The 15,292-nt window shown below is 27.9% G+C and overlaps 4 protein-coding genes across 11 annotated transcripts; 2 read left to right on the plus strand and 2 right to left on the minus strand.

The window, feature by feature from the left end:
• Nucleotides 1-15: 15 nt before the first annotated feature.
• Nucleotides 16-15,269, minus strand: LOC117235100. Of its 2 annotated transcripts, XM_033496830.1 has the most exons (5): nucleotides 14,935-15,269; nucleotides 14,628-14,773; nucleotides 14,294-14,450; nucleotides 14,068-14,187; nucleotides 13,681-13,991 (listed from the first exon to the last, which is right to left on the minus strand). In XM_033496830.1, exons 1-5 carry the CDS (start codon nucleotides 15,218-15,220, stop codon nucleotides 13,840-13,842), a joined length of 861 nt encoding a protein of 286 aa, XP_033352721.1. In that variant the 5' UTR covers nucleotides 15,221-15,269; the 3' UTR covers nucleotides 13,681-13,839. The 2 variants fall into 2 exon arrangements, with proteins under 2 accessions (XP_033352722.1, XP_033352721.1); XM_033496831.1 differs by lacking the exons at nucleotides 13,681-13,991; nucleotides 14,068-14,187 and adding an exon at nucleotides 16-663.
• LOC117235093 (double-stranded RNA-specific editase 1-like) lies at nucleotides 982-9,165 on the plus strand. Of its 7 annotated transcripts, none has more exons than XM_033496801.1 (6): nucleotides 982-1,240; nucleotides 3,585-3,631; nucleotides 5,605-6,244; nucleotides 6,586-6,755; nucleotides 6,901-7,459; nucleotides 7,611-9,165. In XM_033496801.1, the coding sequence occupies exons 1-6, from the start codon at nucleotides 1,201-1,203 to the stop codon at nucleotides 7,721-7,723; spliced, it is 1,569 nt and encodes a 522-aa protein (XP_033352692.1). In that variant the 5' UTR covers nucleotides 982-1,200; the 3' UTR covers nucleotides 7,724-9,165. The 7 variants fall into 7 exon arrangements, with proteins under 7 accessions (XP_033352692.1, XP_033352694.1, XP_033352695.1 ...); XM_033496803.1 differs by having other exon boundaries at nucleotides 5,707-6,244; XM_033496804.1 differs by having other exon boundaries at nucleotides 983-1,240; nucleotides 4,932-6,244.
• Nucleotides 9,233-10,821, plus strand: LOC117235102 (intraflagellar transport protein 22 homolog). Its single transcript, XM_033496833.1, has 4 exons — nucleotides 9,233-9,905; nucleotides 10,101-10,270; nucleotides 10,343-10,542; nucleotides 10,637-10,821. The coding sequence occupies exons 1-4, from the start codon at nucleotides 9,798-9,800 to the stop codon at nucleotides 10,804-10,806; spliced, it is 648 nt and encodes a 215-aa protein (XP_033352724.1). The 5' UTR covers nucleotides 9,233-9,797; the 3' UTR covers nucleotides 10,807-10,821.
• On the minus strand, nucleotides 11,209-13,477 carry LOC117235092 (bifunctional coenzyme A synthase). Its single transcript, XM_033496800.1, has 5 exons — nucleotides 12,684-13,477; nucleotides 12,183-12,526; nucleotides 11,872-12,126; nucleotides 11,603-11,785; nucleotides 11,209-11,501 (listed from the first exon to the last, which is right to left on the minus strand). Exons 1-5 carry the CDS (start codon nucleotides 13,276-13,278, stop codon nucleotides 11,298-11,300), a joined length of 1,581 nt encoding a protein of 526 aa, XP_033352691.1. The 5' UTR covers nucleotides 13,279-13,477; the 3' UTR covers nucleotides 11,209-11,297.
• Nucleotides 15,270-15,292: the final 23 nt, after the last annotated feature.

Raw genomic sequence — 15,292 nt, forward strand, 5'->3', positions numbered from 1 at the left:
ACATATTTTTTTATTTTTAGTCCTTAATATTTATAAATTTCAAGTGCCTTTATTTCTGTGTAAATTTATATGAACTGAATTTGTTCAGAAGTGTAGCTAAAAGATTTCGAACAAAAAGATGTTTTATTGAATATTGTACTTTCTAGTAATTAATTTTAACAATTAGTAATTAAAAGTTGTTCAAATTTTGCATTCAATATTACAGTATCAACGGTAACTTGTACTTTTCCTACTTAAATTTGTAAAAAATTGTTTTTTACGCAATACATGACGAAAATTTGCTCTATTATTTAATTTTAACGAATTAACAGAATAGACAATGATGTTGTAAAAATTTGTTTTTATTAAAATTATGAAATCGCGAACTATTATTAAGGCATGCGCTTAATAATCCATATGACAGACTTGTTCTTGCTATTTCCGACAATAGTAAACGTCATTTCCTAGTTTTGAGTCAAGCATGATCATATAAACAAGTCTCGACATTCGCTAGTTTAAAATGCCAAATATGTTGTTAAAATAAATTAAGTTTTCGTAATAACTAACTAGTGTCTGCAATCATTTCAAGGCAAGAAAAGTCATCATCAACTGGATTATTAAGAAAATAATAAATAGCCATACATAAAGCATTCTCTCTTGTTGTGACAAGGGAAGGATCAGCACCTATATGCAAATTTAGAAATGTAAGAGACCTACGTGTATTATAATATTTAATTATATTATGTATACTGTAATTTTGTATAATAAATATATATAGTTATGTGTAATTTTGTTTTGTGTTATTATTCTACTTTATACATACCTTTTCTTAAAAGAAAATACCATGCAAATCTTTTTGCTAAAAAAATATTTGACTGTAATTAATTTACATCATATAGAACGTAACTCATGTCACGTAATATAAATGACATAGTATAGAGTGGTAGTGGAGTTAATGTAACGCCATGTATTATTCCCTTGTGAGGGAATTCGCCTGGCAACTGGCAACAGTGATTACGCCAACCCTGTTTCCTACTTCTCTGTAACGAGATAGGAAGTCATTCCTTAGTTTTGTGACTACGTTGTAAAGGTATCTAAATATTATTAGTGTTTCATAAAAATTAATTCTACCCTACGTTCCAGAGTTAAATGTATTGTGAAAAAGTATTTTTATGTTCTGAAACTAATTATATTTGAAGTGATTTAACTTGGACTCAAAACATGTATCCAAGAAATAGACAAAGCCAAGGCTATCCCAATAGTAAGTAGCTTTAAATAATTTTACAGTAAATTTGTAATTGTTTTCCTTGATATTTTAATGTAGTGGATATATTTTTTTGTTCATTATTTATAATAGTTAAAGGTATGTATATGGCTGTAGTAGAAGAAAATCGATACCTATATACCGGTTCATAAAGAATGGCGTTCTACAATGAATATTTTGGCATAATTTTACGTTATACTTCCTCAATGATGCTAAAAATGATGTTCTAAAATAATTTTTATAATTTATTTTGATTTTTTAAAATATGCTCATATATGAAAAAGAATTTTTTCGTTTAACATGTTAATTTGAACTTGAATAATGTAAAATTTGTATACATAGGTAGTCACAAAATTATTGGCACATACAGAAAGTTAACAGTAATACGAAAAATAAAAAGATGATAAAAGTATTTTCAGCACTTTTTATTTAAAAAATATAGTTTTCTAGTCCTTTAACTAAGAAATCTATGGAAAAAAACAATAAAATTATCATTTGTGGTTATGAAAAAATAATATGAAACAATTCCAAGAATTAATTGTGATCACAAAATTAGCAACACATGTTATTAAACTTAATAATTTTGTATAATAATAATTAGAATTTTTATTTGGCGAGATATCCTTTTTGTTTTATCACCTCCCCAAGGTGGATATTAATTGATTGTTATTATGTTTTATACTGAATTTATAAGGCAGTATTTGGGTACTTGAATTGTTTTTCATAGAATGTTACATGTGTGTCATTAATTTTATAACCTGAATAAGTGCAAGGAATAGTTACATTTTGTCTTGTCAAAAACTATACTAATAATTTCATTGCTCTTTATATAATATTCATAATTCAAAGACTAAATATCACATTTTTTAAATAAAGAGTGCTGAACGTACTTTTATTATTATTATTATTTTTTTTTTTATTTAAAATTTCACATTCACAATTTGTCCAATTTGGACATTTGGTAGAATTTTCTATCTGTTTGATTATCATGTGGGTGGCTACCCCCAATGGGGTACCATCTTCGTGTTTGTTAAGATATATCCTTTGTGAGATCTGCTGGGTGTTTCCTTTTTAGTCTTCTTTCTATGGTTGTGTTGAACGTTTCCACTGCCAGTCGGTTTGGGTACGTTGCTATTCTTTCTCTATACCTTCTTGCGAATCTGCTAATCTCTTCCTTGACCGTTTTCCAAGGACGTATTCCAAGGTCTTTCCATATGTCCTCGTTTCTAACGTACCATGGGGCGTTTACAATTGATCTAAGAATTTTAGCTTGGATTGTCTCTATTTTGCTTATATGGCTCATTGCTGTTGTTCCCCAAAGTGGTATTCCGTACGTCCAAATTGGTTTTATGATCGTTTTGTATATCTTTAGTTTGTTTTTATGCTTAGTTTGGATTTTCGACTTGTTAACCAATACATTTGTCTCCTTGCTAATTGTATTTTGTCTATTATAGATTTAATATGCTGTGTCTATGTGAATCATGTATCTAAGTGAAGTCCTAGGTATTTGACTTGCCTTGTTTGTATTATGTGCGTGCCGTTCAGTATAATGTTTGGAGGTATCTGTTTAACTTGAAGCCACTTTTCTATTTTTGTGATATGTTCTTGTAGTGATGTGACTGCTGTCAGTGTGCCTGACTAGTACCGCTGTGTCGTCCGAGAATGTCAGTATCTTGCTATTAGTAGTTGTTGGTATGTTGGTCTTGTATAGTGTGTGTAGAATTGGTCCTAAGATGTTTCCTTGCGGAACCCCTGCCTTGATGTCTTTAACTTCAGAGTATGTGTTTTTAATTTTTACTACGAAGGTTCTGCTGCTTAAGTAGGATTTAATTAAATGGTATATCTGCTCCAGGGATTGTTTTCTGATTGATTGAAGTAGACTTTCGTGGTTTATATTGTCAAATGCTTTCTCGATGTCCATAAAGAGGGCTGTACAGTATTGTTTGTTTTCTAATGCTAGAATTATTTCATTTGTAAGTCTGTGCATTTGCTCTATCGTGAAGTGTTTGTTTCTGAATCCAAATTGGTGATCTGATATGGTAATTTTTCCTTCTCTATTATTGGTTTTAAGCGGGCGTAAATTATTTTTTCTAGTATTTTGGAAAACACGGGAAGTAGTGATATTGGTCTATAAGATGTTGTTTGGTGTGGGTCTTTGCCTGGTTTAGGTAACATTTACCTTTATTATCGTTTCATTTTTCATATTTCTATAACCTCCTGTATGTGTGAATAACTTTGAGACTCACTGTATTTATTATAAAGCCACGAATGTGTTTTTCTTGATTTTATTATCACTGATTTCAACAAAAGATACCAATAATTTCATTAATTATGTTTCCAGTGAGAAACCAAAGTAATCCAAATGTACCATATCAAGGTCAAAGCACTGTAAGTTTGCTATTTTAAGAATAATTTTACTGCATAACAATAACTTAAAAAGTATAAGAGAAGCATATGTATATATATATATTTTGAAAACAATAATTTTCCAAGTAAATGATTCATATAATTACATATAGTATAGAAACATACGTAGTATGTAATATGTAAATAAATGAATAACACATTTTCATTATATCAATCGATAAAATCTGTTTAAGTAATTTAGAAATTTATACATGAAAAGATGCAAAACACACATTCACTCAATATTTGTTATCTAAGTATTCCAGAACTTAAAATTCTTTTATTTTTCTATAATTATATTTAATTTGTTTATTGATATAAATTATTTAAATATACTAAAGATGTTAAAAATATGATATATTTAATTTTATACATAATACAGTGAAAAAATGTGATGTAAAGTAATCTAATATCTTAAGTAATTTAAATTAGTATTATTTAGAAATGCATTTTTTGTTTTTACAAAATATAAAATACACATTTGCATTTCTTAAACTTATACATATGTATGTACACAAAAAATATTTCCAGTATAAAAATAATATGGAAGTATTTTTTATATTAATCTAGTACAAATATTAAACTACATTAGATTTTTATGATGTATATAAATACATTACATATATAATACAATGATATTCACTAATATCATTTGATGTACATATACTAGAAATTTACGACAAAATGATTCATAAATACAAGAATAAATATCTGTATAACGTTATTGATCATTCTTTTGATACTTAAAATAAATACATTTAGTACTTTTTAATATACTCAATATCTGATAATTTTGTTCGATCATACTATGAATAGAGTTATGAAATCTAAATAATAATACAAGTAACAATAAAATAAAAATAAAAGCGAAATTGGTTAATTCAAATGAATCATCCTGTTCTTGTCCAAAATAATATATATTAACATGTAAAATTTAAATTCTTTTTTAAATTGAATATTTTTAAATTACTTTTTTTCTAATCTACTTTTTTACAAATATTATTAAGATCATTATCTTTCATAACAAATAACAGCATTTATACAGCATATTATTTTTTTATTTTATGTCATATTAATATAAGAGGAAAGAAATTTTGTGTGTATATGTGCGTGCGTGCGTGCGTGCGTGTGTGCGTGTGTGTGTGTGTGTGAAATATTTTGAATTCATCATAATTAGAATGTGTAATTATTGTTTTCAATATTTCCATTTGTTGTTTTCAATATTTCATCCATTTGCATGTACTAATTAGTGGTCCCTACTTTCCCCTCCCCTGCAATGCAGGAACTAGTAGCTATACAACAATACCGAGGAGGTCTATTCAGCCAGGGGCTAGTTCGTCAGTTACCCCCATAGCGTAGCTTGCCATAGGCCATATTTTTAATAACATACTGAACTGATGTTTACATAACATTTTAGGCTAAACTGTTTGTCACTATTAGTAATTAAGCTTTAGGTACAAACTAAAAATAAACTTGTCTTGGTACTACATATGTAGGTTTCTCTGAAATATTATGATTTAATAGTAGATTTAAAATATAAAAATGGCGCATGTAAGTTTTCTGTTTGTTTAAATCTTCATTATTTATTAAATTTTATTTCACTATTAGCTTAAGTGTTTGTTTTCATAAACATGAGCAAATTTTATACGCAACATGTTACAAAATTATATTTATTATTGATATAAAGCATATAGTAATGAAACTTTTACTTAGGCTTGAAAATCTTTATTCTTCTTCTTACTCTCCTTTTACTCTCCTTTTTTCTATTTTCTATTTTATGTAAACTCAGTTCAGTTATACATAAGGAAATATAGGCCACAGAAATAATTTGGCTGGTATGAGTTATGGGAGTAGCATTAGACTGCTTTCAAGTGCATATGCGATGCTAGACCTTGGTGGGATAGCACAACCGTACAGGTTCCTTGTGTAGCGGCGACCCACCCTATGTTTTGCAGTACAATCAGCAAGCCAGTTTTCAAGCAACACAACCTCCTCCAAATCAACAAAGTAATTACAAACAAGGAAGTTCACAAAATGCACAACCATTTAAACCACAGCAGCAGCAACAGCAACAACAACCACAAATGCAACAAGTAGCAGCAAGGAATTTGCAACATAGCAAATCTCAGCAGCCACAAATGCAACAAGTAGCAGCAAAGAATTTACAGCAAGGGAAACCACAACAACAGCAACAACAATTGCAACAGCAAATTAAACAACCACAACAATCCATTGCCAATTCTTCTCAAAGCCAAGCTCAACCACAGCCTCAATCACAGTCCCAACAACAATCTCAACCACAGCCTCAAACACAATCACAATCACAATTTCAACCTCAAATACAACGGTTGAAACCAATTTTAAAACTACCTCTTCATAATCAGCAACAAAGTGCAATTGCTATGCAAAATAATCCTGTTTCATCTTCTCAACCATTGGTTCCTACTCCAACATCTCCCTTAACAACTAACTCTAATCCTACACCTCCAACAAGTAATAGCACATCTGAAGTAAAGAATGAAAATCAAGTGAGTGAAGATACAGATACTAAAATAGAAGAACAACTTCCAAGATGGAGGCGTAAAGCACCCGGATGTAAGTATTTAAAATAATCATTAAGAAGCAATTTTTATTTCTGTTTTTTTCTAAGTTTATTTAAAACGTTTTTTTAACTACATTTGAAATAATTTTGAAATTTATATTGCATAAATTATCTAAATATAGAAACATTATATACATAATGATGACAATCCACTGCGCAAATTTGAAGATTGAAACTATTGCTATGTGCTCTAATAGATTACTATTGAGCTATTGCATATTTATAATCATTGTGAATATTGATATACTGATATATATATATATATATATATTTATGGAAAAAATTAATAAAATATACTCTTGTTTAATAAATTACATAAAGTTTATACCTTCAGTTAGAGTAAATAAAAGACTGAAACGACTTCGTTTGAATCAACGTCTACGAAAGACATTGCAACCCAAGAATGCAATTATGGTACTAAATGAAATGAAACCTGGAGTCCAGTTCACATTTCCTGAAACTCAAGGACCTATGCCAAACTCCCTGTATCTCGTTCATGCAGAGGTATTTAGAATAATTTAGTGTGTGTGTGTACACACGCACGCACGCACACACACACACACACACACACACACACACACACACGTGTGTGTGTGTTTATACATTATAAATACTAAAATCCTAAAATAATTTTTTTTATTAAAAATAGCTTGATGGTAAAACTTATGTTGGACAAGGACTATCTAAACCACTTGCTCGTCAAAATGCTGCTGAAAATGCATTGAAAGCATTATTACTTGAAAAAATGACGGCAGCATCTATGAAAGCACGTATTGATGCTGAGTCAGATGGACAATCAGTTCAGTCTATGGATTCATCTACTATATCAAAAGAGGAAAATAACGAAGAAGGTGTAACACCAATGGATACTACTGTTGATGAAAGTGATGAAATTCCATGGAGCTCTTTGGCTAGTTTTGCATTGTATAAACTTTTCCTTGAATGGCATAATCAAGGAACATCAGTTCCAGTTCCAAGACCAGGATTACCGTCACCTGTTAAAGGAATTAAAAGAGAGATTTCTCATGTTCAAAAAACTCCAGTTCAGAAAGAACTTCCACCTAATGCAACAAACATACACCCTGTAATGTTATTAAACCAAATGAGACCAGGTTTAACATATGTAGAACTTAATCGAGTTGGTAATCCACCAAATACAATGTTTACTCTTGCTGTTGATATTGATGGTATTGAATATTCAGGAACAGGTAATATGATTTCTGTTTTAGTTTAAGCATTTATATCTTTATTTTATACATCAATATAAAAAATGTGTTATATATTATAGCAAATTGTAAACTAATGATTTTATTTTACATGTTTCTTTTATGTTGGATTAAAAATAAATGTATGTTACAGCAAAGAACAAAAAGGATGCCAAGAAAATAGCAGCAAAATCTGCACTCTTTGCTTTGTATGGTTTAAATTATCCAGATGAAGCTTCATCAGTAATGGACCAACCAATAGCTTAAAACATCAATATTACAAACATCAATAATTTTTGTAATATATTATAAAATAATACTATTATATTATAGTATTACTCATACTATTACTCATTTTGCTTTGATTGCTTTAATTCATATATTGCGTGTATATGTAGCATATTACAAAAGACATTAAAAAAATTTGAGAATTGCAATGAGGAAAAAGATTTAAATATATAAACATGTAGAATTCATTTATACATTATTTTTAGTATATCTTATTTTTCGGTCCAACGGCCTTGAAAACAGCCTTAGTTGTTTGACTTACAGAACTAAAATTCATCTAAACAAAAGTTGAACTAAGTCTAAAACTATTTTCTATTATCTTGCTTCATTGCACTTTCTTATTCTTACTTGTCTTCTTTCGCTTCCTAAACTCAATAACAGCAACTACCACCCGCAACTGATTCATATATCTCTATTCTTTTCTTCCTTTCTCTATGCAATATCATGTTCCTTCTTTTGAACTTTTATTGGGTTAAGATCACAAATCTTCTCTTTTTTCAATCCCCCACCCTCCTCCGCCGCACATATATATTCTATGTTTCTCATCATATCAAAACCTACGTATTCTATTCTTCCAAATTTCCGCATCTCGTCCTAAGTATCAATCTTATTGGCTTCCTTTAATCCCTTTATTAACTAAGTGCTTTGGTATCTTGTCTGTTTTCAAATCTTTATATCTACAGTCAAACTTAGAATTTATTATTCTACTAAATTTAAGAACAATTCTTCTTGAAGTTATACATTCTCATATATTTTCTAAGAATGCATTTTTTCTCGTTTGTACTTAAATACTCCAATCTTTCCTGACTATATTTAAATCTTCTTAGGTATCTCTCTTTACTTATTTTGACATTTGGAAGTTTTTGTTTCCTTCTTTTTCTTCCTTGGCTAAGGTTCTTCTTGTTACCTCTTCTGCCTTTATTTCATATTTGATGGTTTTAAAGCCCAAACATACTTTCATCTTTTAATTTTTGATCTCTTCTAATGTTATGTAATCTGCCCGTTTAATCCCAAAATTCACTTTAGGTATTAACTGTATTCTTCTTAATTCATTCCTTCTATCCTCAAATTTTTGCTCCATATGATATTACACTCTTTATTAAATTATCTAATAAACTTATTCTTTCCATATAATCATTCAGGAACAATTTTTCTCCAATTCCTCAGCCTTATCCTACTGTTAACACTTAGCCTCGCTCGGACAAGCCAACCTAGACGCTGTCCGCCGCCCACTTCTCCAAATATCGAGGACTAATATTCGTTACTTAAACAAAGAAGTCTAAAAATTATTTAAATGGTCAATTATACTTAGCGGTAATGATTTCATTTAATGATTTCACATATTGTTTATACGAAACATCAAATTATGAGTAAATATTAAAAGCATAAGAAAATATAGATAAAATTAAAAACATTAAAGATGACTAAAGATAAATAACACAACTTGAACGCAAAGTTAAAAATTCATAATACATTTTAATATTCTTTTACAATATGGTATTGTTCGATTATAATTTTATTTAGTCATAACTAATAGCGTAATCTTTTAATTAGTTTTAACACCACTAAATTGGTGTATTTTATTATATACTGTACTTTATAAAAGCAGAAAAAGTTGTACAATTAATTGGGAACAATTCCAGGTAAACAATAACTGATAATAAAAGCGCAATCGCGCTATTCGCGTACTGTAGTGAACTGTGTCGCGATGTTTGGTCGCGATCGTCAATTCGAAGCGTTATCGCGCTGCATGGCACAATCCGATACAGATTATTAAAAACCGCTGGCACTAAAACGGTTAATATGTAATATATCCTTATTTTGTATCTAATGTTTCTCATTGTATTGTATTGTATTCAAATGACATGTTTATGTATCATAATAAATTGACATGTATAAATAAATTTTATGTTTGTCAATATTTATTACGCATTAAAATACAAATTCTCTTCCATTTTCAACGAAATATAAATTTTTATATTTAAATATAAATATTTGATTTGTTATTAGAAAGCTGATTAAACTATAAAATTCATAAATATAAGTAGTTGTTATGGCGACAATTTTCCAAACACTTAGGTTCAAGTACAGTGTCTGCACTAAATTAAAGTACACATATAATATGCAACCACTAAAGATAATTGTTACAGGACCTGTTAGGGTAATATTTCAGTTGTATAATCTTTATGTAATTACTGTTTTATTATGCAAGAATTTATTGCATTGTTTGTTTCACCTACTATATGTAAAAGTAGTGTTAAATAGAACTTGTAATCAATATGTATATCTATAATGTATACAAAAATACAAATTGAGTTAATTCTAAAATTTCAATTATTTAAAAAATATTTTTTAGAGTGGTAAAACAACAATATCTAATTTTCTTGCCGATGCTACGGAAATACCCTATGATTATCATCCAACTAAAGGTGTTCGAATATTAGAATTTGAAGTACAAAACATAAATGTGAATAACAAGCATATCGCAAAAGATATTGAATTATGGGACTGTAGTGGAGATCATAAGTATATATAAACAGTACTTTATTTATTTAAAAAATAATATAATACGTGTAATGTGCTGCAAAAATATTTCAGATTTGAAAGTTGTTGGCCAGCTATAAGAAAAGATGTGCATGGTGTTATACTTGTATATAATGAAAAATCAAATGAATGTTTGAAAGAAATTCAACAATTATATGATTATTTTATTGATCAAACAAAATTAGATCCAGATAGATGTGCAATTTTCTGTTATGACCCAGAAAAAAGAAATCCAGAAATATCAAAAATTATTTGTGAGTATCTATGACTTATAATATTAATAATCGTAATATTCACAAAAAATTATATATTTTTATTTTATTATAATTTTTTATTTTATATAAACAGCTTCAACATTTATGAAAGTATCCCATGTTAAATGTAATATAGAAAGCGGTGGAAGTAAACTAAAAGCAGATTTTGCATCATTCATAAGTACAATACTTAATAAAATGCATCATTATATAAATCAAGAAGATAAAAATATTTTAAATGAAAACATATTGTTTACAAAATAATATTATTCAATATTATATAGCATAATAAATTTTTATCATCTGTTTTTAGGAATTATATTCAAAAATTTATTTTTGATGTGAACATTTTATTGCAAGAAAATCAATTATTATCTTTTTACAAAATATTTATGTATTTTCACATTCCATGCATTATAATTATAGCATACTTACACGTGAATATTATGTATTATATATAAAAGTTTAGATTTATTATATGACATTATTTTGTTTGCACAATATGTACGCAATATAATCAAATATACTTCCTCTCCCTAAATTTTTATTTCTTAAAACTAATCTTATTCTCTCATACAAATATTTTTTATAATTAAAGACATATTAATCATTTCAATTAATGTGGGAAAAATTACGTTTCAAATTTACCCAAATGTAATTTAGAACTAGCACAACTTATTAAGAATTATATTTTATACAAGCAAAAAATAAGGAATTTAATAGATATTTGCGATCTTATACTAACATAATTTCTGTTAACTTTTTGCTTGGTTGGTTAAAAATGTCATTGATTCGTTCCATGCCCTCTGCACTTGTTCTTCGGTAATGTCATAACTCCATAAACTACATATCACAACATTTGCTTCTTTGATTTGTTCTACATTATTTGGTTGAGCTTGAATTCTTACTTTTGCATCAGCTTCGGTTAATCCGTTTCTTTCTACTATTCGTCGTATAGCCTATGAATAGAAGAACAAAGAAGTTCTAAATTTTATTAACAAAAAGTACTCTAACATGAAATATTAATCTATAAAATTTAGTCTATAAATTAAAAGTTTACCTCTTCTTGTGGAATAATGCATGTCCAGATTTCATGACATTCATGTTGCCATTTAGCTTGAATCAAAACAGCAGCTTCCATTACAATTACATCAAATCCTTTTGCGTTGAAATCATATATTTGTTTCTTTGTTTCTTCTAAAATTATAGGCCAAACAATCTTATTTAGCTTGCTTAATTGCATCTATAAATAGATTTATATTTTTAAATATAAGCCCAAAAATATCAATATTAGGTGCTAGTAATAATATGAAATAAATAAAAGCTTACTTGATCATTAAATACTATATTTCCGAGTGCTCTTCTATCAATAGATCCGTCAGGTTTCAAAATAGTGGGACCAAAAGTTTCAACTATCGTATCAAAACACTTTTTGCCAGGTAAATATAAATCATGTGCTATTTTATCACAATTGACAAGTGCGGCACCCAATTTTTGTAGTTTCTCAGCTACAGATGATTTTCCACTTGCTATACCACCAGTCAAGCCAATGATATAAGGTTTTAAAGGTTTATTTCCTATTTGCTAAAAAGTTAATATGATTAAAACCTTTGTATAATACAATTTAGTATAATACATACAGGAGCTTTAAGTTTTGTTCCCAATAATCGTATTCTTTGATTACTAGAACTGACTTTACTTTCTTCATGTTTTTTATGATTCTCATCATTTATTAATTTCACGACATGAATGTCTAATTTGTTTAAATTATTTTTCTCACGCATTTCATTCACTTTATCTCCACCACGTTTTGTTTCTTCGCTAACTACTATCATCTCAAATCTTGAATCACATTTAGTTGGTCCGTACATATCATTTATAGCCACAACTTCATATGTTATAGTTGGATCTATGTCTTCTAGAAAGTCTTTGAGATTTAAAATTCTTATAGAGCAAGGTTCTATCAGTTCCCACAATAATTTTGCTGAAAATTTAATTCAGTAGATTAGTTAAAATATTAAGGATTATGCAAGATTTAATTTATAAAAAAACTTTTCATTTATGAGATTCTGTAATAATCTATTAATCAGTAATATATGAATTACATTTCTTACAATTTATATTTATCTGTATACTCTTACCAGACAACATATTTGTATCAGTTACACCAACTGTAAGTTTCTCTGTACAACGCAATGCAGCTTCACTTAATAATATTTTATGTCCATTATGTATTCGATCAAATGTACCACCAAGTACTACATTCTTGTAAGTTTTTTCTTCATTAACACAAGATGTTACACTATCTAAGTTTCCTGATTTTAGATCATCGGTAAAATTAATAAAACTACAACCCATGGAAGTGTTTGCTAAATAATCTTGAATGAATGTGTCAGCTTCTCTTTTACTACAAGCTTTATCAAAAATAACTATTTCCACAGGTTTCTTGGTATTTATTACTGATATATTAGGATTTTTCATACTTGTAAGTAACACTCGAACATCAAGTGGAGAAAATATACTAGATGTATTGATATAAATATCGGCAACGATTTGAGCGTAACAACTTATTCGCCACTGAGGATTTGTGATCATTTGATTACCAGAGAGAAATATATTCTTTTCTGGAAAATATTGGATATATAAAGTTTTTAATACGTGTTTTTTTATCATCGGTAATAATTTCATCACTCTTGTAGGATTTGTTAAAACTAATAAACCGGTATTTGCCATCATGTAACAGAATTTCTAAAACTTTAACCTTATCTTTTGATGATATCTTATTTGAAATGTAACGTATATTGTCGTGCTATGCTCATGCGTGTTCTATTATATTAAACTTTTGCATATCAACTACTTGTAACATATTAAAAAATTCTCTTATCATCAAGAATATAACTGTGTTAGGATATTGTCTTCACATAGTTGCCATGCATATACACGTAATATTATATAAAGTATTAGTATATAGACGTAATTACAAATGCTCAAACCTGTTACTATCAGTTTTTAAAATTTTGTTATTCAATTTTTAGTTTATTATTGGGTTTGTTACAAATAATAATAGTACATATTTATAATTTTTGAAAGAAATAAGAATTTCTAGTGAAAAAACATTAAGTAATTAATTAACATTAACAAATATTAATCAAAATATTGCATTTCTTATTCATAACCTATATTTGTAATTTATATCATATCATATCATAACTTACATTTTATATATCATATACAAAAATGAATAAAAATAATGATTAATATATATATACATAATATTTAATTAAATTTATAATTCCTTCATATTGGTGGTGTAGAAAAACAGCGCAAGGACTTGCGCGAGGAGAGTTTGTGATGTAAAATTAACCATTGTACTAATTTTATGTGATTATTATTAAATGCCATTTCTAATAAGCTATTGTACCATTTGTCTTCAAAGCCAAATCCACATCCTATGAAAGTAGAAAATATTATGTTTAAAACACCAAATATGTTGGTAAAATAAATTAAGTTTTTGTAATAACTAACCAGTTTTTGCAATCATTTCAAGGCAAGAAAAGTCATCGTCCACTGGATTATTAAGAAAATAATAAATAGCCATACATAAAGCATTCTCTCCTATTGTTGTGACAAGGGAAGGGTCAGCACCTATATGCAAATTTAGAGATGAAAGAGACCTACGTGTATTATAATATTTAATTATATTATGTATACTATAATTTTGTTTTGTATTATTATTCTATTTTATACATACCCTTTGCTAACATAAAAGCAATTAAACATTTATGACCTTGGAAACAGACACGGTGGAAAGGTGTTAAACCATAAGGTAGAGATTTTACATTTACCAATTGTGGACAATTTACTATTATATCAATGCATTTTAATGCATAAAATTTGTCATAACATTTCTAAGAAATAATACATATAATTCTATATATTTTATAAATATGACGAATCATAAAATAAAGTTAATAATAAGAACTGAATAAATATGTTTAGAAATATTTTTAATACAGAATTTTATATCTAATATTTTATAGTATAATTCATATTATATAACGATATTTAATAGGTAAGCAATTTACATCAGTCGCATATTCCAAAGCATTTAACATTTCTTTATGACTGATAATACTTTGATGTCTGGCAATTACTCGATTATACGTGTTAAACTTTTGTAATTCTAATAAGTCGTATTTCGACTCATTCGTGATTCTTTTAGAACGATAATCTGCAATTTAAACGCAAAATTTAAGATATTAAAAACATTCTTTTTATCTATAATCTATATACAGAGCTGAATATAATATATAAAAAGGTCTGAATTAATAAGATTTTAATTTATATGGAATTATCAGCTATCAGAAGTTTGAAATTTCAAAATGTATGTACCATGAATGTAATTGAGTATAAAAGAAACAACTACGATAAATCCAGTAGTGGCAATAAATTTAAAAATGTTTGTAATTTCACTTAACGTTGTAAAATATTTAAGTAAGATATCGTAAAATGATTCGTTATATTTTAATATGAGGCTCATAGTATCTGTTTCTTTTAAATTATTTCCAATTTCACATGTGTTTCGTGTCAATATTCGAATCGAGAAACCCCTTTTAATCGTACGATCTAGGAACAAGAACAGCAGATAGGAATCTACATATGGCAAACATTTCCCCATAATTGCTCTGAATAACCAATCAGAATAAGCGAGAAATGATGCAGGATGTCCTCTTTCAATAAGTAGTCGACA

This window comes from Bombus vosnesenskii, unplaced genomic scaffold (genome assembly GCF_011952255.1).
Source record: "Bombus vosnesenskii isolate JDL3184/JDL3185 unplaced genomic scaffold, Bvos_JDL3184-5_v1.1 scf7180000013314, whole genome shotgun sequence".
Taxonomy (NCBI): Eukaryota; Metazoa; Arthropoda; class Insecta; order Hymenoptera; family Apidae; genus Bombus; species Bombus vosnesenskii.

Excerpts from the sequence above, each read along its gene's own strand:
- LOC117235093 (XM_033496801.1), top strand. The coding sequence starts at position 1,201 with ATGTATCCAAGAAATAGACAAAGCCAAGGCTATCCCAATA. Across the intron at positions 1,241-3,584 it reads AAGCCAAGGCTATCCCAATA|TGAGAAACCAAAGTAATCCA; the intron begins GTAAGTAGCTTT and ends TTATGTTTCCAG. Across the intron at positions 7,460-7,610 it reads TATTGAATATTCAGGAACAG|CAAAGAACAAAAAGGATGCC; the intron begins GTAATATGATTT and ends TGTATGTTACAG.
- LOC117235092 (XM_033496800.1), bottom strand. The coding sequence starts at position 13,278 with ATGATGGCAAATACCGGTTTATTAGTTTTAACAAATCCTACAAGAGTG. Across the intron at positions 12,527-12,683 it reads TGATACAAATATGTTGTCTG|CAAAATTATTGTGGGAACTG; the intron begins GTAAGAGTATAC and ends TTAAATTTTCAG. Across the intron at positions 11,502-11,602 it reads GCATTATTCCACAAGAAGAG|GCTATACGACGAATAGTAGA; the intron begins GTAAACTTTTAA and ends TTCTATTCATAG.
- LOC117235102 (XM_033496833.1), top strand. The coding sequence starts at position 9,798 with ATGGCGACAATTTTCCAAACACTTAGGTTCAAGTACAGTGTCTGCACT. Across the intron at positions 9,906-10,100 it reads TTGTTACAGGACCTGTTAGG|AGTGGTAAAACAACAATATC; the intron begins GTAATATTTCAG and ends AATATTTTTTAG. Across the intron at positions 10,543-10,636 it reads AGAAATATCAAAAATTATTT|CTTCAACATTTATGAAAGTA; the intron begins GTGAGTATCTAT and ends TTATATAAACAG.
- LOC117235100 (XM_033496830.1), bottom strand. The coding sequence starts at position 15,220 with ATGGGGAAATGTTTGCCATATGTAGATTCCTATCTGCTGTTCTTGTTC. Across the intron at positions 14,774-14,934 it reads TATACTCAATTACATTCATG|ATTATCGTTCTAAAAGAATC; the intron begins GTACATACATTT and ends TTTAAATTGCAG. Across the intron at positions 14,451-14,627 it reads CTTTGGAATATGCGACTGAT|AAATGTTATGACAAATTTTA; the intron begins GTAAATTGCTTA and ends ATTATTTCTTAG.